The 26,947-nt window shown below is 31.6% G+C and overlaps 1 protein-coding gene across 1 annotated transcript in view; it reads right to left on the bottom strand.

The window, feature by feature from the left end:
* The window catches only part of GPC3 (Glypican-3), a 109,536-nt gene that overhangs the window by 64,426 nt on the left and 18,163 nt on the right, over positions 1 to 26,947 (bottom strand). Inside the window, exon 2 of the mRNA XM_051210605.1 lies at positions 7,533 to 7,976. Within this exon, the coding sequence (XP_051073184.1) occupies positions 7,533 to 7,976 (444 nt within the window). The remainder of the gene's footprint in view (positions 1 to 7,532; positions 7,977 to 26,947) is intronic.

Raw genomic sequence — 26,947 nt, 5'->3', positions numbered from 1 at the left:
GGTTGTTAGAGTTAACCTAGTCAATAACCTGCATTCTTAACATGTCTTTAATTTGAAAAGTTGTACAGTTTTTCGGTTTTTTAAACCCTTTTTTATCTGTTACTGATTTTTTTGCGTAGGTAACTTGTTGAAATACCCTGTGCTGAGAATTCTATATTGTACCAAAATATAATATTGAATAAAGCCATTAATAACAATAATAATAATAATAATAATAATTTCAATCTGGATAAAACAACCAATCATGTTCACTACTGACATAAACTTTATGACTAATGCATCAATATAAAATACGTTTGGTAATTGATATACGTTTTCACATTTTGTAACGATCCAATAGACAAGTATCAAAATGATTCTGAATAAAATAAACGAACTGAGAGAATGATAAAAGTGGCGTATGTTGACTTTACCAGAGTAATGTTTTAGTTTTTATGAGTATATCGAACTATTAAAATTTAATGTTTATGAAAAGTGATCAGCAATAACTTAAAGACATAAATATACTGTTTATTTAACCATAAGACATAAAGTTGATCTCTAAAGCTCAAACATTATATTTATACTGCTAGATATTGTAACTTTTAACAATATAATATTTTCAAATAAACAGCCATTTGTTATTAATAAATTTCATTCACACACTAGACCGATAGGTCCTGGTTTTGAATCTCATGGAGCGAGATCGTGACTGTGCACTGTTAAAGAATCACATACTAGGACAAGACAGCTGTCCAGTGCTTTCAGGTTTTCCATGGTGGTCTAGCTTCAACTGACTCATGAATTCAAATATTAAATAACAACTTTATTTAATTGGCTCATTATTAATGTAAATTATATTTCATATTGCAATCTGATTTTAATAAATCTATACATTTTATAAATAAAGATTTTACATTCACTTCAAGAACCAGGTATCAAATTTCCAATAAAAAAAAATGGATTACACCTTAGAATTTTTGTGCTACATTATGTAAGTTAATCTTAAACGAAACTTTGATACTGTCCTCTCATATCTTATTAATCGTTTGTTTGTACTTATACGAAAATAAGGCGACCTGCTTGAATATCTGAGCTACCTGTTTCTACCATCTAATTGTTTCAATAAGTTATCTGTTTTTCATTTTGTTTTAACGTCTCATTATGTCTATTAATCGTATAACCTATACAGGTGCGTTTATGGAAAGTCTATGATCTTTCGCTGCACGTTACAAAATAGTACAATAAAAGACACTGTGGTAGTTGGCAATGTGCGTTGAAGAGAATGAGGATTAATCATATGTCGATTCCCGAGCTGCTAAATTCCAACTTCCGACCACTAATTAACAAGTTGGACTATATTCAATTCCTACCAACCCAAAATATGTATTGTAATTGTTGTGTCATCACAATTCAAGAATCTTGGTTAAATGATTTACAGAACGAATACTTAGTATCACTACGTGATTTCAAACTTATCGTCAGGATCGATCAAACAATAAAAAGAGGTGCGGCGGCGGTGAAGCGACGTTTGTAAATGTGAACTCGCGTCGATCTACTTTTGCATGTTTCAAGTATTAAAATGTTTCTATCGACTGTCTAACATTAAGATGCCGTCCAAAACACCTAAATAAATACAAATATATTACGGTCAACCTATTCAATAACCTGTATTCATAAACATGTCTCTAATTTGGAAAGTTGTACAATTTCACATCTTTTTTCACTATTTTCCTTTCGTTTTTGTTTGCAAAAGAAACTTTTTGAAATATCTTATGCTGAGAATTTTATATTATACCAAAGTATAATATTGAATAAAGCCATTAATAATAATAATAATAATAATAATAATAATAATAATAATAATAAGCGATATGTTTTTATCACTCATCAAACTATATATATTTACTTTGGTTTATAATTGTGAAGTAGATTGATGAATTATCAGAATACGTGAAAGTAAAAACCAAGCATTCAACCATTTTATAGCATAAATGGATTGTAACTAGCAACTGAATCCAGAGTATTTATTTCACTCTATATATTTGAAACTTGTCTATATAAATGTCTAGATAATCAGTGAGACTATAATTTATGGACGACCTTTGAACGACACCAAATTGAACTTGACAGTGTCTATCTAATAACTAGGATTAAATGACGGTTATAAACTAGTGTGAGAAAATAGAATTATGATTTACACTTGGGAATGAAGGTTAGAAATTAGATTTAGGGTTTTCATCATGAACTGACATTATCTATAATGCCAAAACTCTATTTATCCGAATGAATGAAATCCGACGCTTGTTACCTTATACATGATTGGTTCGTTCATAAACTATAGTCTCGTCAGATAATCTTATAAGATAATGCCTTGTTCAAAGCAATTAGCAATGGATTCATTTAAACCAATTAAGATTGATTAAAATTCATTTACAAAATATTATTCAATTGAATAATACAAAGTCATTACAAACTAAATGAATCAACATTAAAGAGGAAGAATGTATTTGTAAAATCTCAGCGAAAGAATTTGAAATAAATCCAACGTTTCGCCTGACAATCTGGTCCAAACTTTTTCAAGGAAAATATAATCAAACAACAAAATTATCGAATATAAATTTTGTTGTTTGATTATATTTTCCTTGAAAAAGCTTGGACCAGATTGCCAGGCGAAACGTTGGATTTACTTAAAATTCATTCGCTGAGATTTTACAAATACCATTCTTCCTCTTTAATGTCTTACATTAACTCGACGTCCAAATACTGTGAAACTATTCGCTCAAATTTAGACAAAAATTCTTATTTATAAATGAACCAACCTTAATTTCTCCTAACCAGTCAATTGAAGTTATATAAATAAAAAAACAGCATTCATAACAATAAGAAAGAATGTTCATATTTTATTCACTATCTTCTTGTCATTATTGTATGTTTATTAATATAAATGAAGACTTATTACAAAGTATATGTATCTATAAGATGTCGAATAAGCCGACCTCCTATTACAAAATTATATTAAATATCATATAAAGTAGTTATGAATGACAGAAAATCATTAGCTACATAAAAACAAACATACAATACCTAATTTGTCGTCTGTTTGTTTGTTTTTTTTTGCTTTTTTTTCTAATTTTCTTTTTACAAAGAATGAACTACATTTAGATCAAATGTAAAATAATGAGACAATTACACATAAGTTAATGCATTATAGTCTACTTTGATCGGATCAAAATATTTGTCTGATGTTTAAACATAAATACAACTGAGAATAATCCAATTTAACAGATTCATTAGAATGTATTGCAATAACTTTGAACTATACTATAGACGAGATATATAAATAGATAGATAGATAGATAGATAGATATCTTTATTAACCGATAAAAGATTACTTTTTACCTAACGACTAAATCTTTCGTCTATTACATAATCACTTTTAAACTTTGTGCAAAAGAAAACTAACAATATACAAATGTCAAAACAGTTGCTACAATAGTATACTTTTTATATAACAATATTCTTATGTAATCTATGCATGGATGTTTGTATTACACTTTTTTTTTCTTTTTCGTTCTAACGTATAGAAATGATTTAACAAAGTAATTTTTCTTTTTTTTAAAAAAAAGAAAAGAAAAGCAGTTGATGCTACGGGATAAAACATATGCTTTTCTTTTCTTTTTTTCCCTTTTTTTTGTAACATTTGTCTCTGTCTGGTTAAAATATTATTGATATACACATATCTATATATTAGATCTAATTGAATAATCTGTATTTAAAAATATAATTACAATGAGATGACAGTTTGTATAGTAAGCCATTATTAAACATCTAGAAATAGCTCATAATCACAATCGATTGATCACTGGGTGGCGATCAATGTCATGCGTGTCTAGTCCTTATTAGTGCAGATCGAATGCTATCAATCATGCTACAATATGGCCACCAGTCTAGGTGACTCGACACTGTGGGTTTCCTGTCGACTACCTCCAATTACCATAGCTCATGATATTCATAATTACTCAATCAAATATCGATTGATGTACTTGTTGGAGGTTCACAGTATGATATAGTATATAATTGTGTAAACAGTAGTGTTAATATTTCAACTTATTTTACTGAGAGTAATTTTGAGAATGAAGATGTAATAACTATGAAAAATAAATATATTAATACATTTGAATATCAATGATAACCTAGTAATGAAAGGAATATATTTCAATGCTTTCTGGTCATAGGTATTTCAAATATGAACACTTAATTAACGAGTTGAATTACTTTAAAAGTAATACTTTTCTAATGGAATAATTCAATACTGATGAATGATGAATGACTAGTTTCACAGGTTAAAGAACTTTATTATGTGTATAAATAAGATCATATTTATCTCATTAAGGTTATAACTTGTTTGTAGTTACAACTGTTGCGAATCTTGATTTTGTTTTACGACATATCATGCATAAGCGAAAATGGATGGTGGCTAGCAGTGAAATCCAGGAAGCCCGTTTCGTTCTATTTGGGACTCGTCAGCTGGATGTACCTGCATCCCAGAGTTGATGTTCACTTAGGGACTTGAACCCAGTACCATTCGCTTCAAACGCCATCAAGCTATCCAGCTGATGAGTCCCAAATAGGACGAAACGTGCATCCTGGATTCCACTGCTAGTCACTATTCACCTTTGTTTATTAAGCTTATGACTTAATGCTATATCGGGGCAATCCGCACAAGATCTACATATGTCAACAAGAGACTGATCAATTGCAATCCTAAACAATAATACAAAGATACAAGTAAACAATACCATGCATAACTAAATTAATTCGTCTTCGATCGATGTAATTGATATTTGAACTAATGTCATTTGTATGATTGTTGTTTTCACAAACTTTTAGTTATTATAACTGGAACACTTGAGTAATACTTTCAAAATAATTATGGTTGTTCAATTACTGACTCTAAACAACTTGAAAATGGATATACATCAATTATTGCAGTAAATATCAATGTATCATCAAGTCTTATCCTGTTGTATCCAAGGTATACATTTCACTTTATTTACATTCAATTTGTCAATATTAAACAGACAATCATAAGATGTAATATTCATTCATCATTCTTAATAGAGCTACAATCTACTGTACTGTGAATTATTTGAATTGTAAAATCACTTACAAATATTTCTATCGAGACATTTTAGTTATTGCATTTTTTTAAGGGTTATAACTGAAGTTACATATGGGATACTGTTTTTATAACTACCCAATTGTGAATGTTCAATGTGTATTCATTCTTTATTTTAAAAATAGATTTGTAAATTAATTCTCCCAGTTTTTATTTATCAATTTTTTGTTGTTTGAAATATCAATTCTAAGGTATAGAAAATGGTATTTAGTTTTTTCTGTAATGCCGCCACTTTTTAAGCGCCGAATTCAAAAGAAAAGAATTTAAACAGTAGTGTTTATTTCTTTTTGAAAGCAGCGATTTTATTTAATTTTTAATTAATTAGTTGAATTTTTGGGTCGATTTAAGCCAAACTACCATGGAGGCCGAAGTTCTTGGGTTCGACTTCTGTATGCGCAATGCCGAGGTGTCCCGTACTATGATGAAACAGACATCCACTGCTTCCAGGTTTTCCATGATAGTCTGGTTTTAATCAATTCACGAATCCAACTATTAAATTACTGCAATCTCCACAAAAGCCCCCTTTCTGATAATAATTTTTAATTCAAAAGTCTCCAGATTTTTTTTGTAAAATTAAATATAGGGATTAGCTTTGTTATAATAAATTATCAATGGATTTGAAATATCCCTAAATGTAAAATTTATAAGTTAATTTCATTAGTACACAATGTGGCACATTACATAGACACATTCATCACAAAAATACTTGGAGTGGAGTTTATCTCAATTACTATAGTTTCTGCCCAATGAGTTACAAAAACGGTATTGTACGAACCCTTTTTGACCGCGCTCGTAAACTTTGTTCAAAGGAATGCCTTGACGACGAAATTACTCTCATCACTAATGTTCTACGTGAAAATGCATACCTATTGAAATTCATCCAGAAATATGCGAAAACAAATCTTCGGACAAAGTATGATAGAGTAGAAAAGAAAACACTTGCTTCTAATATTTACGTTTCAAAGGAGACGAAATTGCTGGATTAATTAATCACAGATTAAATTCCGCGTTGAAAGTGGCCTACCTAGCAGCAAAACTGACAACAGCATGGGAGACGAACTCTTCACTCAAAACAAACTAAAATCGACATGTCCTCTTTTCTCAGTAGCTCCAACTGCATTTACCAATTCACATGTATATGCCAAAGCATATACATTGGAAGGACTGGGAGAAGAGTGCATTTTAGCATTTCTGACCATGTTCCAAAGAACTTGAGTCTGCGAGGGACTAGGGCTCTCAACAGTGCAATAGCCCGGCATTTACTTGACACCAAGCATACCATCAACATCCTGCACGCTTTTAAAATTATCAACAGACAAAGAAGTACGACTGATCTCCGTTCCGCTGAAGCAGTCGCGATAAAAAAACAAACCGGATTTATGTATTCAAAAAGAGACATTAATAAACTTATTATCACCCTGTTAATCCATTTTTTTATTTGGGTTATTTTATTCATTTATTTGTTTTAAAATATTTATTTTGTGTTATACTCCTTCCCCATTATCTAATTCTTAAACCAACCTTTCATTCACACATTTCCGCCAACTGATCCTCTTAAATTATGTTAACTCTTCAAATTCTATTTAATTATTACGTAACCTATCTTATCACTGTTTTAATTCCATGAATCCTTCATTATCTCTGAAATGATCACACAATTTATGAACTTCACTAAACTATTACACCACCCATCCTGAATTATTTCCTTATTTCTAACACCAATTAACCTCTGACCTGTTCTTGTATATATATAGTTATCATTGTAAACCCTTGTCATACCAGTTATTTACGTTCATTCGTGCCATTTGTTTCACACTATTTCTTATCTCAATGTAAAATTCCATTACATATTTGGTTGTAAGCAGCTGACGAGAAACCACGAAGTATTATGAATTCATACTACTCTGCATCAATATTTGTTCTCGCTTTATTTAAATTCATAAAGGGAACTAATTGCATGAAACTAATATGTTTCGTTGAATTTAGAAGTCAAAAATTTAACGTATTAATGAGAGTAGATAACTTATCAAGCATTGCTCTGTGCTTTCTACACACATGCACACACACAGTTCTATGCATGTTCGGTTTCACATATTAACTATTTGTAACAATAGTTTCTAGATATCGTTTTGCATATGAAAATTGTTATATTAATTAGGAGAAATACAGATATATAGTTCATTTCTTTGTGGATTTAGGAGCAGTATTGTTTAAGTGCTCTTAGCCAGGATAAAACAGATTTTCAAAAGTTACGCAAACAGTTTCAAATGAATAATGAACGAAAAAACCAACATTTCTTCATGTCAAGTGATAAACTGTTTATAGGCAAATATTAAATTTGTTTTAAAAAAAGGTTTCTTTATCAAATTACCTCTTAAAGCAGTTCTTAATTTTGCCAGTTCTTTATGCCATCGTCCTAAGTAAGTTGATAAACTTTGATGCAATTCTTCCGTAGTTTTCTGTAATAATCCTAATTCCATTTGAAATGTACAACATGTATGCTTTGGTAAATCGCTATCCGACGAGTAACACAAACTTTGATGATATAATTGTGAATGATTAGCATCCCAAGTCAAGTCGGATAAACTTCTACCTTGACCAGCATGAGCTCGATATGTATCCAGAAAGTTATACTCCAATAATTGATTAAGTTGTGTCTCAGAGAGCCATAAATATAAGGATTCTTTAGCATTTCTTGAATTTTCATCTACCGTTGTTGAAGTGGTTGTGTTACTAGTACGACCATTATCTCGTGATAATTGTCGATTTTCTGTATTCGGCTGTTGTCGTTGTTCACTTTGAGTAGTTGAATTCACTAAAAATGTACATGAACCAAAGAAATAGGTAAAGAAAGTAGAATTCAGTTTTATTTTTGAAGTTGTTATAAATATTTTTAACATACTATACTGCTGGCTCAGACGTCCATAGGTTAACCAATCTTGGAAGAGACTTAAGTTCCTTGGTTTGTTTCCTGGATGCGCACTGTTGAAAAGACCCACACTAGGACGAAACGTTTGTCTTGAGCTCCCAAGATTTAATGATGATCTAGCTACGAAACTTTTACAATCTCTACAAGTTAATTTGGTACAATCCATATCGGAAACAAACACTTTCAGAAGTTTCAATGTGTCAAACAATTAATGAGGATTGTTAATTATATATATGATGCTTTTAATGAAGATTTCAGTCAGTGGATATAAGATTACTCAATCATCTCCCAAGTACCATGCTGTAAGATATGCCTATTTTTATTAAAAAACGGGATTCATTGATTGTGGTCTCTAAACATTGATGATAATCCATCATTTGATGTTAACTAATGCTTTATTGCTTGTTATTTCATTTAATATATTTGTACCTGTGCTGTAACAACAACCTGTACGGTAGCCGACTATCGGCTTATCGTGGAATTTTTTTATACTCGCATAAAATAGATTCCGCTGAATTTTCCGAAACAAAGCATTTAAAAGTCAGGAGGAGGGGGCTGAAAACAGTATACCTAAACCTATGTTCATCGAAAACTCATTAGAAATGTTCAGAGAATTAACAGATAAGTTACACTTTAATTGGACGATGGATTAAACTTAGTCTAAAATTATCGTAGCGTAAGAGAATTCAGCGGTCAAAGATAACTAACACACTTGTATGATAATAAAACTTGAAATTACGCTTCTATGATTACTTCATTCTTCTTCTCTACTGTTTAAAATTCAAGTTTTAAAAAATTCCTGGTAATCTACAAATTGTCCAGGAAGTTATTATCAAGCATTCAAATACAAGAAGTAACAGTTTAGACTTTTATCTTCTAAATGAATATATTCTAATCATTAAAAATATCTCTACCATAACTTTATCTATCCACTAAATTGCCCATTTTCCGGATTTTAAAAAATTAACTTTTTTAGTGATATTGTGATGTATGCTACTTATGTCTGTCGACATAAGCAGTATATAACACCAATCGTAAGTGGAAAACGTGTCAGCAGAAAGCTATGAAGGTCGACTTGAAGAAAACAGAAATGGAATTAAAAAACAACTATGAATTGGAAGAATCATACAGAATATGAAAGAGAACTAATGGGAATTTTCAAATTAACTATTTAATGTATAGTTCTTATATTTTACCAAGACAGTACTCTGAATAAGTGGCTTACACTGTATCACTATACTATACTTGTCATAACTTTAGATTGAATGAGTTCCATTGACATGGTCTGTTTGCAATCATGTATTGTTTTCATTAGTCAAAGGTGAATTTTATGATATTTTACTTATCCAAATACGACATAATTTACATTTGATCAGTGTTTCTAGAACTCTGTCGTATCTTTTTTTTTAAAAAAAAACATCTTTTTGAGTGAATCAGCAAAACATCAGAACAGTATGAAACATAATCAGTTTTATACATCTACATTTTTATTCATTGTATTGCTTTAAATTATTATTCGGAAAATAGTAAACATACGTCAATTTTCTATGGATATTTCATCTGTATGTGAGATCTCTTAGATGCAAATTAACATAATGTCATCGTTTATTTTTCTTTAGAATTTGTAAAATGTTCATTGGGCATAACAAAGTACTTGACTGATAGTCTATCTTAGTTTAAGACATTTCAGTGATGAACGAATAATCCTATAAGTGAATGAATTGTTAGATAACCATGTCTCTAGGTAGACAGGACAGATCACAGGACTTAAAGTGTCGTACTTATCTCAAGATCAGAAAGTACCTCCCAAATGCCTTGGTACGGCTGAGAGTAGGGAGAATCAGCTCTCCCTCTCGGAATACTCTCACATGGTCACGCCTAGACAGCTACTGCCAGAAAAGTTCTACTCACTATCTTCTCGCCGCATTACTATTGTTTACGAAATTGAGAGGACGAAAAGTGAATGTCCAGTGCTTTAACCGGATTGGTAAATATGGAGGATCCAACTAAGGGAGTTGGAAAACCCAGATCCAAAACCAATGATGCACATGGGCTCCATGATCGTGAGAGAACGAATGGTGTATGAACCAACTGTTGATCACGGGTTGCCACGGGACTGCATCTCTTGACGTTGTTGCACTACCGTGTAGATCGGACCTTTAGGTCGAAGGCTCCGGGCGTGGACTCCTAAGAAAACCATCTGTGCGGTTTGGGAGTCTGGACAGTATTCCAGCCTCACGCAAATGGAATGATCTATGTGACGCATTTGTATTCGATACCCATTTGTACCAATGTTTCTCTGTTTGAATAAATAATAATAAAATTTCAGAATGTCATCGGTTCAATCTTGTATGTAATTTTAAGCCACACTTACTACATTATAGAAGATTATTTTTGAAAATATAAATATTCAGACTATATTATCTAATGGTTAGATACATTTTAAAATCTTTATAAATGTAATTAGAAAACTAAGTCAACTATAACATTATTATTCATAATAGAAAATTAGACAATGGTCGGTTAGTATTACATTAAAGGAATTGATATCAGCTATTTCCTATCATTGTCAACATAGTCCATTATTCCTATGAGTGATGTTTTTCTTTTGTGTGTGTATGTGTATGTGTAGAAGAAGAAGAATATGGGATAAATGAATATTGCCCACTTTTAAATGATACCGCTAACTGAAATATTCAGAAAATAATAGTTTAAATAGTTTAATTGTATATGATTAGTTTTACTTTGATCAGTATAAATGAAAACATCTTACCACAACAAGAGGAGAGTATAGTCTACTCATATATCATGGTAGAATTTAGTACATCTAAAATATGATACAAATCGATCGATGTTTTGAGTTCAATTGTGTAAAGAAAGATACAATGACCCCCCCCTATGTTACTTAAATTTCCATCAAGTTGACTAGAGTTGAACCTTCGAATGTTTATTTAAATAATTCAACGACATTATGCTTATTTTAATCATTTAAAGATCTTAAATTTGATCTCCGGTTCACTTATTGATATATAACCTTAAATGAGAATGTAAAAGTTGTCTTCTATGAAATTTATGTAATAAACATACATATAATAATGTAATCATATAAAATTGATCATATACTACTGATTATTTTCAATATCTATAACTTTTGCCTTGATAAAAAAATTACTGTACTTTCACAACATTCGTAAATAGGTATAAATTGAAAATTATACCAGTTAACTAATTTCATTATTAAATAGGAACTTTTGTCTAAATTTGTATTGAATAGTTTCAGAATATTTGGACTCCAAGTTGATGTGAGACATTAAAGAGGAAGAATATAGTTGTAAAATCTCAACGATTTCAAATTCTTTCGCTGAAATTTTAAAAATACATTCTTATTCTTCAATGCTTTTATCATTATTACAGTATTAGAAAAATAATAAGGTCTTAATAAAATATAATTGGAATTTTGTATGTATCCTTTTAGTTTAATAAAGATTTTTATTACACAGTAGTGCAAGAACATATATGTAATTACGGACTGTAGATTTATTGGTGAGACTATAATTTATGAATGACCTTTGAACAACGTCTTTCTGATAACTAGGATCAAATGAGGGCTATAAACTAGTGTGAGAAAATAGAATTATGATTTACAGTTGGTAATGAAAGTTAGAAATGAGATTTAGGGTTTTCATCATGAACTGACATTAGCTATAATGCCAAAACTTTATTTATCCGAATGAATAAGTGAATTTCACTCCAAAACCCGACACTTGTTATCTTATACATGATTGGTTCGTTCATAAATTATAGTCTCGCCGATTTATTTTTCTAGAAAATTAAGCAAATCGTCTTTAAGCATACAATGTGATTTCATATCATTCATCTATAGTTTCTATCATAATCATTCAGTGTAAGGAAGAAAGAAAAGAAATCTATTTTCTGTTCTATTAGGAATCTCTCAGCGAACTTTGATTCATTCGGTAAGTTGTCTAATATACCCTACGAAAATTTAACAAGTGTCTAGGAAATGAACATATATAAGATGATTATTTCATAGTTTCAACTTCAAAAGACTTTCGTTTTCATTATTTCCATCATACTTTTTTGTCCACGAATAACTTTGTCGTTCTAAATATTCGAAAATCTTTACTTACCATTTACCAATGTTGGAATTCTTTTTGTTCTTTCATAGTTGCTAGTGTTATATTCAATCTTACTCTCTCACTCTCAGTGTGTGTGTGTCTTAGTTGAAAATGGAATCATTCACAATTTAAACACACTGGAAAAAAACAAACATATTTCACCGAAAATTCACATTTTTCCGCCAGTCAACTTCGTAGTCTTAAAATTCAGTCAACAGATCAAGAATATAACACTTGACATGAGATAAATGAGATGGGATTTTCTAAAATAAAAACTTCACTATATATATAAGGAAGTGAATGAAAGAAAGGTATGGTTGTATATATATATATAAGGAAGTGAATGAAAGAAAGGTATGGTTGTTATAAATTTCCTACAATGCACTCCTTATATTTATCTAACACAATTAAATATTTACTGAAAGAATTTCGGAAAATAATTAATTTCACATAAATTCGAGGAATAAATTCACGTAAGGTGAATGTGTTCATTTAGTTTATTGTCATTTGAATGAAGACGTTTATCAAAGTTAAAATGTATTGCTTTGGTTACATCTATCAGTTTTCTAAGTGAATAAATAATATTTCAACATAAACATGAATTTTGCATTAAATGACCTGATACGACCGAAGATGGGGAGAGTTAGCTATCTCTCTCGAAATGCTCTCACATGGTCACGCCTAGACAGCTACTGCCAGAAAAGTTCTACTCACTATCTTCTCGCCGCATTACTATTGTTTACGAAATTGAGAGGACGAAAAGTGAATGTCCAGTGCTTTAACCGGATTGGTAAATATGGAGGATCCAACTAAGGGAGTTGGAAAACCCAGATCCAAAACCAATGATGCACATGGGCTCCATGATCGTGAGAGAACGAATGGTGTATGAACCAACTGTTGATCACGGGTTGCCACGGGACTGCATCTCTTGACGTTGTTGCACTACCGTGTAGATCGGACCTTTAGGTCGAAGGCTCCGGGCGTGGACTCCTAAGAAAACCACCTTCTTTTCTTTGGGCACCCGGAGAGACTCACAGTCCACACACAAATCAAGTGACTTATGTGACGCATTTGTATTCGGTGCCCCTTTGTACTGATATTCGTGTTTTCAAATCATAAATAATAATATAATCAAATTGGATGATTTCTTGAGAATAATTTATTTAATGCTGCCGCTGCATTATAGGCAATATACGGAAACTAAACACTCATGGTTTCGTACGGGTTAGTACGGTGTATTTACAATCTTAACACTCTGTGTGTGATCAGGACTTTTGTCATGCAACACCCAAAACTTTAATTATAAACGCCAATACAAATTAATGGGAAAGCATGAATGTAGTAAATCAACAGAATTTAGGTCATTTGTTGAAATCGATCTGAATGCCTTGATATTCAGTGGAGTATTAGACGTGCACTAATAAGTATTCCAGTACCAGACAGAAACGGATATTTGATGTTTCCTTGTTTATTATGATTGCAAAACTAAGGTCAGTTGCTGATATACATGGAAAAACTCAACGATCTCCACAAACCACCATACTATAAACAAAGTTTGGTTTTATCAGAAGGGGTTTGTGGTGATTTTAGAAATTTCACAGATTGAAATCATTAGTCAATGGGAGCTAGACCACCATGTGAAAACCTGGAGGCACTGGATGGCTGTTTCGTCCTAGTATGGGACTCCTCAGCAGTGAGCTTCCACGATCCCGCACTACGCAAGATTCGAACCCAGGACATGTCAGTCTCGCGCGCAAGCGCTTAACCAACTAGATCACTGAGCCGGCATCCAACGGTGTTAATGTCTAACTTCGACCAACCCACGAAGTTGCGCTACCGTATACCATTGTCTTCAGTGAGCTGATATCTCACAACAGACCTGGTTGAACTCCAATGGTAACGGCTTCTCACTAGAAGTCCAGGAGTATCTCTTGAAGTCAGTTACTGGTGAGCAGATGTTTATTATCAGAAGGGGTTTGTGGAGATTGATAGGTCCTGGGTTCGAATCTTGCGTGGTGCGGGATCGTGGAAGCGCACTGCTGAGGAGTCCCATACTAGGACGAAACGGCCATCCAGTGCTTCCAGGTTTTTCATGGTGGTTTAGCTCCCATTGACTCATGATTTCAGTCTGTTAAAATTTGGTTTGTTTATTTAAGCGTATGGCGAATATAAGTCATATATGTGTAAAACAAATAGTAGCATAATACATGTTCATATATTTCTAGAAAACGTAATAGACTAAAAACGAAAATGCAACTTTTCTCTTTTAAAAAAACAACAACACAATCACTTTAAACAAATTTGATCGATTACATTATCTTAAGCTATGAATGCAACATAATTTCACAATAACTAATTATTTCTATGGCTGAAATGAGAAAAGCGAAACCACAAAAATTTAAAAAAAAAACATGATAGATTTTGCTGAGCGAATAATTTAATGCCTTAGTGACAAATTCATCCATACAATACATAACTAGACAGACAAATGTTTGCATAATTGTGTAATCACTACAAACACAAAGATAAAAATTAGTGTATGAATGTATGTTAATAAGTAATAATGTAATCATGTGTACAGTATTTGTTGATAAATACATACACTTGTTCATCTTTAATCACTAACATCATCAACATTATATCGACAGGATTTGAAGATAAACTATAAACTAACTTATATGTACCGTCTATCATATTTCAGCATGATTTTATATTAGTGAATACATGAATGTGTATATGTTTATCTGTGTATCCGTATGAATGATTGATATCAAAACGGGTAACAAGATTTTTGTAGTGAAGTGGTATTCTTAGTCTATTTGATCATTTCAAATGGAAACAATAACAATAATAATAGTCATAATAAACTATAGTAATAAATAACCTGTTATGTTCTACGTTAACACTGAAACACTTTTTATCCCATATTCAAATTAGATTGTTCTGTTTCATTTATTCGAACGTTTAATGAAAACGAGTTATTTTTGTTTATTTATTTTTGCTATTTTTTTGCTTCATATTTCAGTGTATAAAAATTCGAAGAAAAAACAACAACAAACAAACAGAACAATTAACCTGTAAGGGTGAAAAAAAATAAACAACTATTTATTGACTTTATGTCTAGATAAGCACATTACACTTAGTAGCTTAACCAGTTCGAATGTCTACATATATATATATATATATATATATATATATATATATAGGGCTTCTGTATTCGGAATAGTGTAAGTGACCAATATATATATATATAACATGGAAATATCTATTTAAGCCAATAAACTGAATTGATTTCTGATAAATAATTATCAGATTATTTAAAGGAAGAAAAAAATTATTTTTACCATGACGAAATCATTGAAACTTGAATCATTTTCAGTCTAATTTAAATCATAAACTTATTAATTAATAAATTCACTTGGTCTTGTCTTATTTGTATCTTCCTGTAGAGGCTAATTTCTCCTATAATCTGACTTCAATAAATAGTATCCAGTTAACTGAATATTTAATGCAGGCTAAATCTCTTAGTAGAATTATGGATTGACTCGAGATTATCCCAAAGTCCGCACAACAATTATAGAGATAGTTTACTGTTAAAGATTGGTAAAATCCACAGGCGTATAAGAAGCAGACACACAAGGAAACCATGTGTGTGTGTGAGTGTTAAAAATCCATATATATTTATGAGTGTTAATCGAGTATGGATAAATTATTGATTATCTGTGTATTACAACCAATGGGAGAATACATTGAAAATTAATGTGCAGACATGTGCTCAATCAGACTCACACAGAAATTTACATAGTGGATTAAGTGACTAAATTACAATGAGCAGATAAATAATACAGTAGTCGAATGGGCTTACTACGTTCCCATTGTTATTTAGGACTGTAATTGATCAATCTCATGTTGGCATATAGGCATCTTGTGCGGATTGTCTCGAAATAGCTTTAAGTCATAAGCTTTTCAACTAATATATAGTTAAAAGAAGAAATATAGAACAAAAAATGTCAAGATTTATAGAATAAAGTAGTAATTTCTGACAATTTTCTCTATTCATAAATTTGACTAAAGCGGAAACAACGAATGTATTAGAATAAGGTGAATTCATATGATTTCGTGCTTTCTATTCGGGTTCTGGAAACGGGATCGTGGATGCACATGTCTGGGGAGTCTCATAATAGAATGAAACGGACGTCCAGTTATTCTAGGTTTTCAGTGGTGATCTAACTGACATTGATTCATTAATTCAACTATTAAAATATAAATATTAATCATTCTTTAGAAATCTATGAATGTATTTTTTCATCTTCCAACATCTTATTTTTACTGTGCTTTGAACCCGGCTTCATTAATTATAAGGTGAAACGTTTTATGCATAGTAATGTTACTAATTGAATCTTCAGTTATTACACAGTTGAAGAGAAGTTTAGAAATATAATGCGATTCATTCTATATAACGGACGACAGGTAATGCACCAGAATAAAGTGAATCCATTCGATTTCGTGCTTTCTATTCTGCTGCTCACAATCTAGGAGTATGAGTGATAAATATTTACAACAAATAAATATAATTTATGTCATATGAATGAATGAAGAGTGGTATAATAACAACGACAATTGTTGAAGAATGATAGGATGGTAAAGTGAATGACTATTTTTGTATTACTGAATATGAAAATTGTGTAAAAGACAAGCATTTTTGAAAAGACGTAGAGACATGTTTCTAGACTACTGAAATTAGTATCATAGTTATTCAATAAATAATAGGAAATTTCAAAAGGTTAAAATTGCGAAACAATCTCTTTTTTTAAAATGGTAACCAAATAATGAAACATAGGAGTTTTTATTGCAAAAGATATTGCGTAATCGAATGCTGAAAATTAAACGTTATCAGGGTGGTGAGAAATTTACAACTGTATCTTTTCGAATACCTATGTTCAGTTCGAACTGTTTTTTTTGTTATGGTAATAGCATCGGTGTAACATAATGAATTAGAAGTTATTTGAGTATTGATTATTTTGAACGATTTGAAACCATCAACATGTTGTCAGTAATCAGGCAAACGATAAGTTGTATTATTGTTGAACTATATTCATTTTAATACATATAGCTATTATAATTTTATGGTTGTCATTGTATAACTATGATACCGATAGCGGTCCACTTGAAACATGTCTCTACGTCTTTTCAAAAATGCTTGTCTTTTACACAATTTTCATATTCAGTAATACAAAAATAGTCATTCACTTTACCATCCTATCATTCTTCAACAATTGTCGTTGTTATTATACCACTCTTCATTCATTCATATGACATAAATTATATTTATTTGTTGTAAATATTTATCACTCATACTCCTAGATTGTGAGCAGCAGAATAGAAAGCACGAAATCGAATGGATTCACTTTATTCTGGTGCATTACCTGTCGTCCGTTATATAGAATGAATCGCATTATATTTCTAAACTTCTCTTCAACTGTGTAATAACTGAAGATTCAATTAGTAACATTACTATGCATAAAACGTTTCACCTTATAATTAATGAAGCCGGGTTCAAAGCACAGTAAAAATAAGATGTTGGAAGATGAAAAAATACATTCATAGATTTCTAAAGAATGATTAATATTTATATTTTAATAGTTGAATTAATGAATCAATGTCAGTTAGATCACCACTGAAAACCTAGAATAACTGGACGTCCGTTTCATTCTATTATGAGACTCCTCAGACATGTGCATCCATGATCGCGCATACAGACTCCAACCCATGGCCTTCAACCTCGCGCACAAACGCTTAATTTCTAGGCCACTGATCAGGCATCCAACAGTGTCGATGTGTAACTTCAATCGATCCATGGTGAATGATTGCGTATTAACACTCAGATGCTTACTCTTTGGTCTAGAGGTTAAGCGTTTGTGCGCGAGGTTGACGCCCGCGGTTTCGAGTCTCCTTCGCGACATCGTGGACGCGCACCTCTTGGGAGTCGCATAATAGGATGAAACGGCTATCCAGTTCTTCCAGGTTTCCAGTGTTAGTCTATCTTACATCGACTCATTAATTCAACTGTTAAACTTTCTACAATCTCGAAAAAACCACCATTTTGATAATAATATTCATAAGTTGAAGATGAGGATATATTTGACATCATAATTATTAATTACGAAATAAAGAAACTTTGTTTTGGAGAAACGAGTGATTATATAATCAAGTCATCTAGTTATTATGAAATTAAAATTAACATCGTGTATAAATACCAGTGGAATGTTCCAAGTTATCAAATAAAATTAAAGGATTATGTAATAAACATATGTTTTGCTACTATAATTATCTACCAGTGCAATAAGAGGTTCACTTCATCTGCTTTCTACTTACAATGGTCAAATCAAATGCAATTGATAATAGTAGCTTCTGCAAAGCGAATTAAAAACGACTTTCGTTGTCTTAAATACCTTTATGACATTCAATTTATATTCATTACCCACTGAATGTCATGTGATCGTATCTGCAAATCTTTTACTTTCTTTCAGTTATAACTTTTGAAAGGTATATTCAACAAATCTTGTAGATAACCTTCGTTCAATCCTTACCATGTACTTGCTTCCATAAATACATATAAATTCATAGATAAGTTTGAAGGTGGATTAGTGACCCTCTCCTTTATAATTTAACTCTGCCAAAAGGTAGTCAAAACAAATAAGGTATGATATTTAATTCATACCGATAAATGAAAAAACTGAAATGTAGAACATAATTTAACTTTTAAAAAAACTATTCCTTTAAGTGAATAAAAAACCAATTGTATCAGAAGGGTTTTGTGGATATTATAGTAATTTCAATAATTGACATCATGAGAGAGTTGAAGCTAGACCACCATGGAAAACCTGGAAGCACTGGACAACTACTTCGTCTTATTGTAGGATTCCTCAGTAGTGCGCATCTACGATCCCGCCTCGCGAGATATCAAACCCAGGATCTGTCAGTATCGCGCGCGGGCGCTTAACCACTATATCATTGAGCCAACATCAAACGGTGTTAATGTCCAACTTCAACCAATCCACGAAATTAAGCGACACGTAGTTTACTTTTTTAACTTTTTGATTAATTTCAATAGTTCAATAAATAACGTTCATTCTTATGTCAACCTTGAATAAATAACATTTAGTATTTTATCTTAAATATCTATGAAAATGAATATAGTTGGATTGTATCTATGTAATTCATATTTGAATGAAATTCGAAAAAAACATCTTATCAATCTATTTCAATCTATTAAGGTTATTAAATTTTCTATTTGAGTACAAATATTGAAATCACTATGTTCTATCTTTTCAAACAAAGAATTTTTAATGGTAAAGTACATTTTCTTTTACGGCGGTTAACAACAAATAAATATTTTAAATTCATGTTAAGCAATTTCTCTTTTTTTGTTGGCTTTTCAGCAGATTATGATTACAATGGTTGAGAGCATGAGCTAGACCACCATGGAAAAAATGGAAGCACTAGATAGTTGTTAAGTGTTATTGTGGGACTCCCCAGCAGTGTGCATCCACGATCCCGCCTCATATGATCACCAGTGACTGGCTTCGAGAGGTAATTCCTGGAGTTCTAGTGAGAAGCAGTGACCAGTAGATTTCAGCTGGGTCTGTTGTGAGATAAGAACTTACTGAAGACGATGGTGGATGTTTCGCTCAATTTCGTGGATTGGTTGGATATAGACATTAACACCGTTAGATGCCGGCTAAGTGGTCTAGTGGTTAACTGCTCGCGCGAGAGACTGATAGGTCTTGGTTTCGGACCTTCCGAGGCGGGATCGCGGATGCGCACTGCTGAGGAGTTCCACATTAGGACGAAACGGCCGTCTACTGATTCCAGATTTTTCATGCTGGTCTAGCTTTAATTGCCTCATGATCTCAACCATTGAAATCAGTATAATATTCACAAAAACCCTCCTGATGTATGATTGGTTGTGATTTAGTAATTTTAATACAATGTTGGTTAGGAAGCATAATTTTCTTACAAAACGGAAGCTGATCTTTCAGTATACTGTAGTTGGACAACTTTTAAATGTTTTTGTAATAACTTAATATTATATCTTTATGAGAATAATGTTTGGTAACCGTTGGAATCTATTTCTGAACTAATACGATACATATATATTTTTATTGTATAGTCGTTAAGTAACCAACTTATGCATATTCACTTTCCTCTTATTATAAGCTTTATTTTGATCCATAGACTATTATTATACGATTTATTATTCTTGAGTTATGCTCGGTCTGTCGATTACTATCTCCCATATTAGTCATTGGTCTGGTCTCCAAATCATTGTTCTCTAATTGGCGGTATCATTACGTTATATATTATTGGGGCACAAAGCAACAACTTATAACACTTAACTTATACTGTAAAAAATTATTAGCAATGACAACGAAGTATTGCTTGATTCAATAGAAAAGGACACAATCAAAATATTCAACAAACAGCTTCGAAATCTTGTTGAATATTTTGTGACTTTACCAGACTATCAAGAGAAAAATGATAACTATTAATTTAAACGTCGTGAATCAATTAACAGAATGATAAATCGTCTCTAAATAATGAATTTATTTATATTTTGATGTTGTTTCGTTTTCTTTACAATGATCACCTTCCCTACCCCCACCCCAACATGAATAGTACATTCCTTGGAAAATTGATTTTAGGATATTGGTTTGTTTATTTTGGTTATCAACTCTAACCTTGATCAGTTATGAAGGTTAATGTATTTGATCAATGTATAATCAATCATATATCATGTTAATAATATTGTTAAAAAAGTATTTATCTTATCTTGGAAGGTTAACAAAAGATCCCTTACTATATACTCAAAATACGACTTATATTTATAGTGAACGAGAACACGAGTGGGAACAATCGAATGTGTTTCGACACAAAATTACAGAATCTCTTAGTAAAATCTGAGAACCATGCAGTAAGTACTTCATTTGCAAAGTGTCGTCTCAAACTTCATTGTTCCTTCATTTCCACAGCAATCATTCACTGTTCTCATTCTCTTTTCTTCGATCTTCTTAACCTTCTGCTGCCAGGTATTTCACTTTCGATTGATGATACATACTACTTATATCTATCGATATCAGTAGCACACACCATATATATATGGATTATTTGAAAACCTTTTTACCAAATATAAAAAGCTCTGAAAAATTGGTTAATATTTAATGAAATAATGTGTACTGTAAATAGCTCAGCAAAAAAAAACACTAGAAATCCTTCTTATAACTAAGCATAACTCAAAGACCAATTGATTGTTTTGGCTTCAAGCAAAACTGTTTTATGGTAAATTGAAATGAACCCCATTAGTGTATTTCTATAGTGCAAGAATGAAATTTAGGTTTTAAAATCGTCCAATTACATAAACAGGGCAAGAGCCAATCGACACCTAAATAACGGTAGTGCTCATACCCGAACTGAATGAGGTCAGGACCTCGAAATTATCTAAAAATATCATGGCTGCTAAGTAATCAGAAGGCTCTTGATTTAATTGCGGGTAGAGATCGTTTATACGTATTCATACAATTTCCCAATCTTGATAAGCTGATAGGTTTACTCCAGTTGAAATAAGACAATGATGGAACTAGTCAAAAAATGAAATTATTGGTAAGAACTAATTATATATGAAATAAACGGCATACACTTGATTGTAGCTAATCTGTGAGATCAGCTGTACAGTGGTTTAGTTGTATCTTAATTTGCATTTTCAGTTGCAAGATTTTAGTAATTATACTTAGCAGATTTTTTTTCTTCAAACAGTGATATTTTGTCATGCATGTTAGAAACAAAGAATTTCTGATAAAATAAGTTAGGCCAAGAAATATTTCGTTTTAATTAGTTAGTTATCAGGGCTATTATATCCGGACGAGAATAAATGGATGGTAACCGTCAGGAATTACTTGTGAACTAATATTAAACGTACATTTTTATTGTGTGACTACTAATTGACTATATAATACGTATATTCATATTCCTTTCATTCTAAGTTTTTACTTGACCTATTGGCTATTATTATACGATTTACTATTCTTGAAATATTCCCAAATTATTAGTAACGGTCTCTCACAATAACAGCCACTTTTGGTTAAATCTTGTACAAATATTATTTTCTATTTTATGGTGTGATATGGTCTGATTTGTTTATATATAAACCCAATATGTTTGGCATATATGACTCGTATCGTAAAGGCTGAGATTGACGTTCTGAACTTAACATGCAAGGTAAGGTGGAAGAAGGACCAATAGGAACTTTAGGCTGCTGGTACTAGTATATGCGTCATTAGTTTGATCGTATAAGTCACTGTATCTAAGAAGGCAATCGTATTTTCGTGATATCGTCTCGCTAAGGACATAACAAGGGTTTCACACAAATATTTCTAGGCCTTACAATCGAGTAGAAAGTCGACACCGAATAGATGATAGCCAATTTAAGAATAAAATAAATAATTAGTAAAAAATATGTGGAAATTAAATTTTTATAATCAGTTAATTATTACAACTCGTTACATAAGAGTAGGAATAGCAATTCTAATTGAATTTATATATAAATATTATTTAGTTATCTGTATAATTAGCGATGAGTAGGATGGTTACAATGAAAGTTAGATAATAAGGTTAGTAAACAGGTAACTTAAGATTAGAATTAGGAATCGAAAGGTTAACAAAACTGAAGTTTTACAAATTTTAACATAAGAAAAAGTAGACTTTTGAAACACATAATAGTATCTAAGTGGAAAGGTAGGGTAATTTCTGAGATGGTATAAACATTTTTCTATACAGAAGTTAAGTTTTAGATATAAATTTCCGTGGTTTGTATTGTATATAAGATTCTTATTATGGAAATCAAGGGTAAATTCGATGGGATAATATGAATAACTCAGAACGCTAAAGTTTTATCTACATGATGACCGGTGCTGATTAAATGCACCAATAAAAGAGTTTCTTACTACTTTCTATTATCCTTTGGTCAACCATGAGGGTGATGAAATTGTCTAGTTGTATGCCTAATATAACTGGCTCCACAAGAACAGTCGAAACGTTAAATATACATAGAGGCAGAGGAACTGGGCAACAAAAAATTTCAGGGAACCTATCCATTCACTTGGTGTTATTTGCTTATATCTTTCCAGCTGACGAGTCCTGAATAGGATGACACGTGCATCCTGAATTGGAACAACCAGCCATCATTTATCTTCGCTTATAAAGCTTGTGACTTAAGGTAATCCGCACAGGATGCACATATGCTGACAAGAGACTGATCCATTGCAGTCCTAAAGACTAATGGGAAGATTCAAGTAAACAATACCAAGTGAGTTTAAACTTCGCCCCACTACATAAGCGAGTGTCTATCAGGACTCAGTAGCCAAGTGGACAACGCGATAGCGTTTGAAGCGGATGGTACTGGATTGGAGTCCCAGTGTGAACATCAACTCTGGGATGCAGATACATCCAAATGACGAGTCCCAAATAGGACGGGATGTGCATCCTGGATTCCACTGCTAGCCATTATTCATCTTAGCTTATAACCTATTCATTGTTTGCTTCATTTCAAATTAAAATAATGTGATTTATCTTCTCACTTATTTCATTTCAAGTAAACCCATTTATGAACATTTTACTTAACATCTCTTCCAATTTTTCAAATGTTTATTATTATCCTTTTACAACTTTTAATATCCAGGCTGCTTTGTTGGCAAGACTATAATTCATGGACGAACCAATCAGATATAAGATAACGAGTCACGAATGTCGGCGCGAAATTTATATATACCTATGACTAAATAGAGTTTTGGCATTATAGGTGGTGTCATTTCATGATGAAAACCTTAAATTTAATTTTTAACAGTAATTACCAGCTGTAAATGAGAATTCTGATTGCTTTATAAATCTCATTTAGTCCTAATCAGTAGGTGTACATTCTCAAGGTCACTTCAGCGTCTAACAAAGGTCGTCCATAAATCAGAGTCCCGCCATTTTGTTTTATAATTTCTAAATTGATAATAATCAATTTACAAATAACCAAACACACATATTGACAGTGCTCAATATATTCTCAGTCTACACTTTTCATTTGTCTTTTCTCCCGGAAATTCTTGTGTTGATTAAGGGAACAGTCAACCTACCAACATCATTTCCTTAAACTATAATAACGAACTGAATGAAATCTGTAGAAAGCTAGACATCATATTAAGACGAAACGAGTATTTACACTTTCTTTATTTAACCACTAAATTCTATAACTAAACATAATATATTGCAAAATGATTTGGGGATTGAACTTATTGAAGATGGCACAGGTATTTGGAGTTTTGACAACGCTTTAACCAGTAACACCTTTTAATATGGATCGTACCGACCAAGTGAAATCAAAAGACAGAAGCGATGAGGTTCGTAGATATATGTGATAGACTATCAATATACCATGGATCGACTGATCTAATCTGGCTAGCGATTGAAAGGGATGTAATCTTGTGTGGATGCATGACCAAGCGCTTACAACTAGGTGGGTTCATTAAAACTAATATGGTCAGAATCCAATGTCGAAGACTTACCGAGTTATTGATTTTGGGGATTTATTTACCGCTACAGTATGATATTTATAATAGTAGTCTATATCAAATACAGTTTTTGGATTGGAATGGCAGGGTTTTTATTTTTACTTATCATTTACTTCATTCCAACATGTGTACAATTAGGATTATACAACTGTCGTACATTTAAAAAAGAATCACCTAGAAATACACATACAGTATTTGTTAAAGATTAATAGTTAAAGCAGTTAAATGTAGAATTCAAAAATATGTTGAAAGGTATTCTGGGTACATGAAGGAAATAAATGGAAAAAAGTAACCATGAACACATAGATGGTTATTAATGACAGTTTTAAAAGTGGGGAATTTGTAATTGTATAACATAAGGTTATTATGTTATTATTCAACCAATTTGTAAGTTATTTTCCCTGTCTATACAAATAAGTTTATAAACTATGGATAGTTTCCTAATAATTCTCTTATAATTCAATTAGGGATAATTAGTTTCCCTGTTGATGAAATAACTTATAAATAAAAGTTAGTTATATTAATTATTATCTAGTTGGTTAAGCGCTTGGCGCGAGACTGATAGGTCTTGGGTTCTAATCTCGCGTGGTGCGGGATAGTGGATGCGCACTGCTGAGCAGTCCCATACTAGGACGAAACGGCCGTCCAGTGCTTCCAGGTTTTTCATGGTGGTCTAGCTTCAATTGACTCATGATCTCAATCTGTGCTATTAATTATTGTTTTTAGATTAAAAAAGTTTTAAGATCATATTTGTGGAAATTCTGACGATTGGAAATACCTCAAGCATAAGAAGGATCAACAGTAGTGCATATTTAATTCATTCAATTAATTATCACGATTCCGTTCACTTTTGAGTTTTATAATAACAAATATACTCATAATTAATAATTTCTTAATCAATATACATTTCGAAGAGACTAATACAATTTTGAGTCGAACCTAAGACCATGGATAACCATTAGGATTCAACAAGAATTAACTAATACACATAACGTTATATGCCAAAGACACATTTTCGCACAATAAACAAAACTAATCTATAAACTTGGTTGAACGATCTTTTATTGTACAATAAGTTTTAGCATTATTTATCTATGATGATCTTTATTATTTCATTGAGGAAAAAGTAGTAATTAAAAGGTTCAAAATGTATGACTTCAATAACTATGATTTCAAAACACTATTATGTGAATAAAAGTTATAAATGAAAATAGTTAACAGTATGTACATAATATACCCTTGTGGGCCAGTGTAATTTTACATTGGTTTTTTAGGAGAAACAGACACCAACCAGACTTTCACGTTTTAATAGAATAGGACTTTTTCAGCGATTAACAGTAGGTATCTAGGGGCTTGAATTATATTGAAAATATATAGAAATTAAATTTTCAATCCTTTATAAACATTAACACTTCTATTTTAAGATCGTAATTTTTACACAAAGTGTTTTAAAGAACTACCAAACGAAAATTTTGTATTTTGTCTACGTACATATGAACTGAAGGAATATTGGAAAGATAGCAACCACTGGATACCTGTTTCGTCAAAGTGAATTCATTACCATTCGTGTTTAAGTCAAGCTTATTATCATTTGACTACAGAGTCAAATTAAAACAAAATTTGAAAATTTTTTTCGACACACGTAATGTAGTCCAGCATCGTCTAATCCTATTAGTGTTTAACTTACCGACTCTTGATGTGCTTGATATACACGACTCAAAATTCTCATTCGAAGTTTTAAGATCTATCTAGAATTCAATCATTAATGAGAATAGATTAAATTTTCCCACAAAAATATTTCTATCTTAATACAAATAAATATATTGAATGCTGGACCAGTGGTCTATAGGTTAGGCGTTCACGCGCAAAACCGATAGATCCTGGGTTCGAATCTCGCAGGTTAGGATCGTGGATGAGCATCCGGATGAAACGGCCGTCCACTGCTTCCAAGTTTTCCATAATGGTTTAGCTTTAATTGACTCATGAATTCAACTATTAAAATAAATATTAGTACTTAAAATATTACAATTGAATGAAATATGAATCAAACTCTTTCTATTTTTTTACGATACAATTTATAATTTAACTACTTGAAATACATAAAAATGAT

This window comes from Schistosoma haematobium, chromosome 1 (assembly GCF_000699445.3).
Source record: "Schistosoma haematobium chromosome 1, whole genome shotgun sequence".
NCBI lineage: Eukaryota > Metazoa > Platyhelminthes > Trematoda > Strigeidida > Schistosomatidae > Schistosoma > Schistosoma haematobium.
The sequence above is the reverse complement of the archived record's forward strand: the minus strand, read 5'-3'. Positions and strand labels throughout refer to the sequence as shown.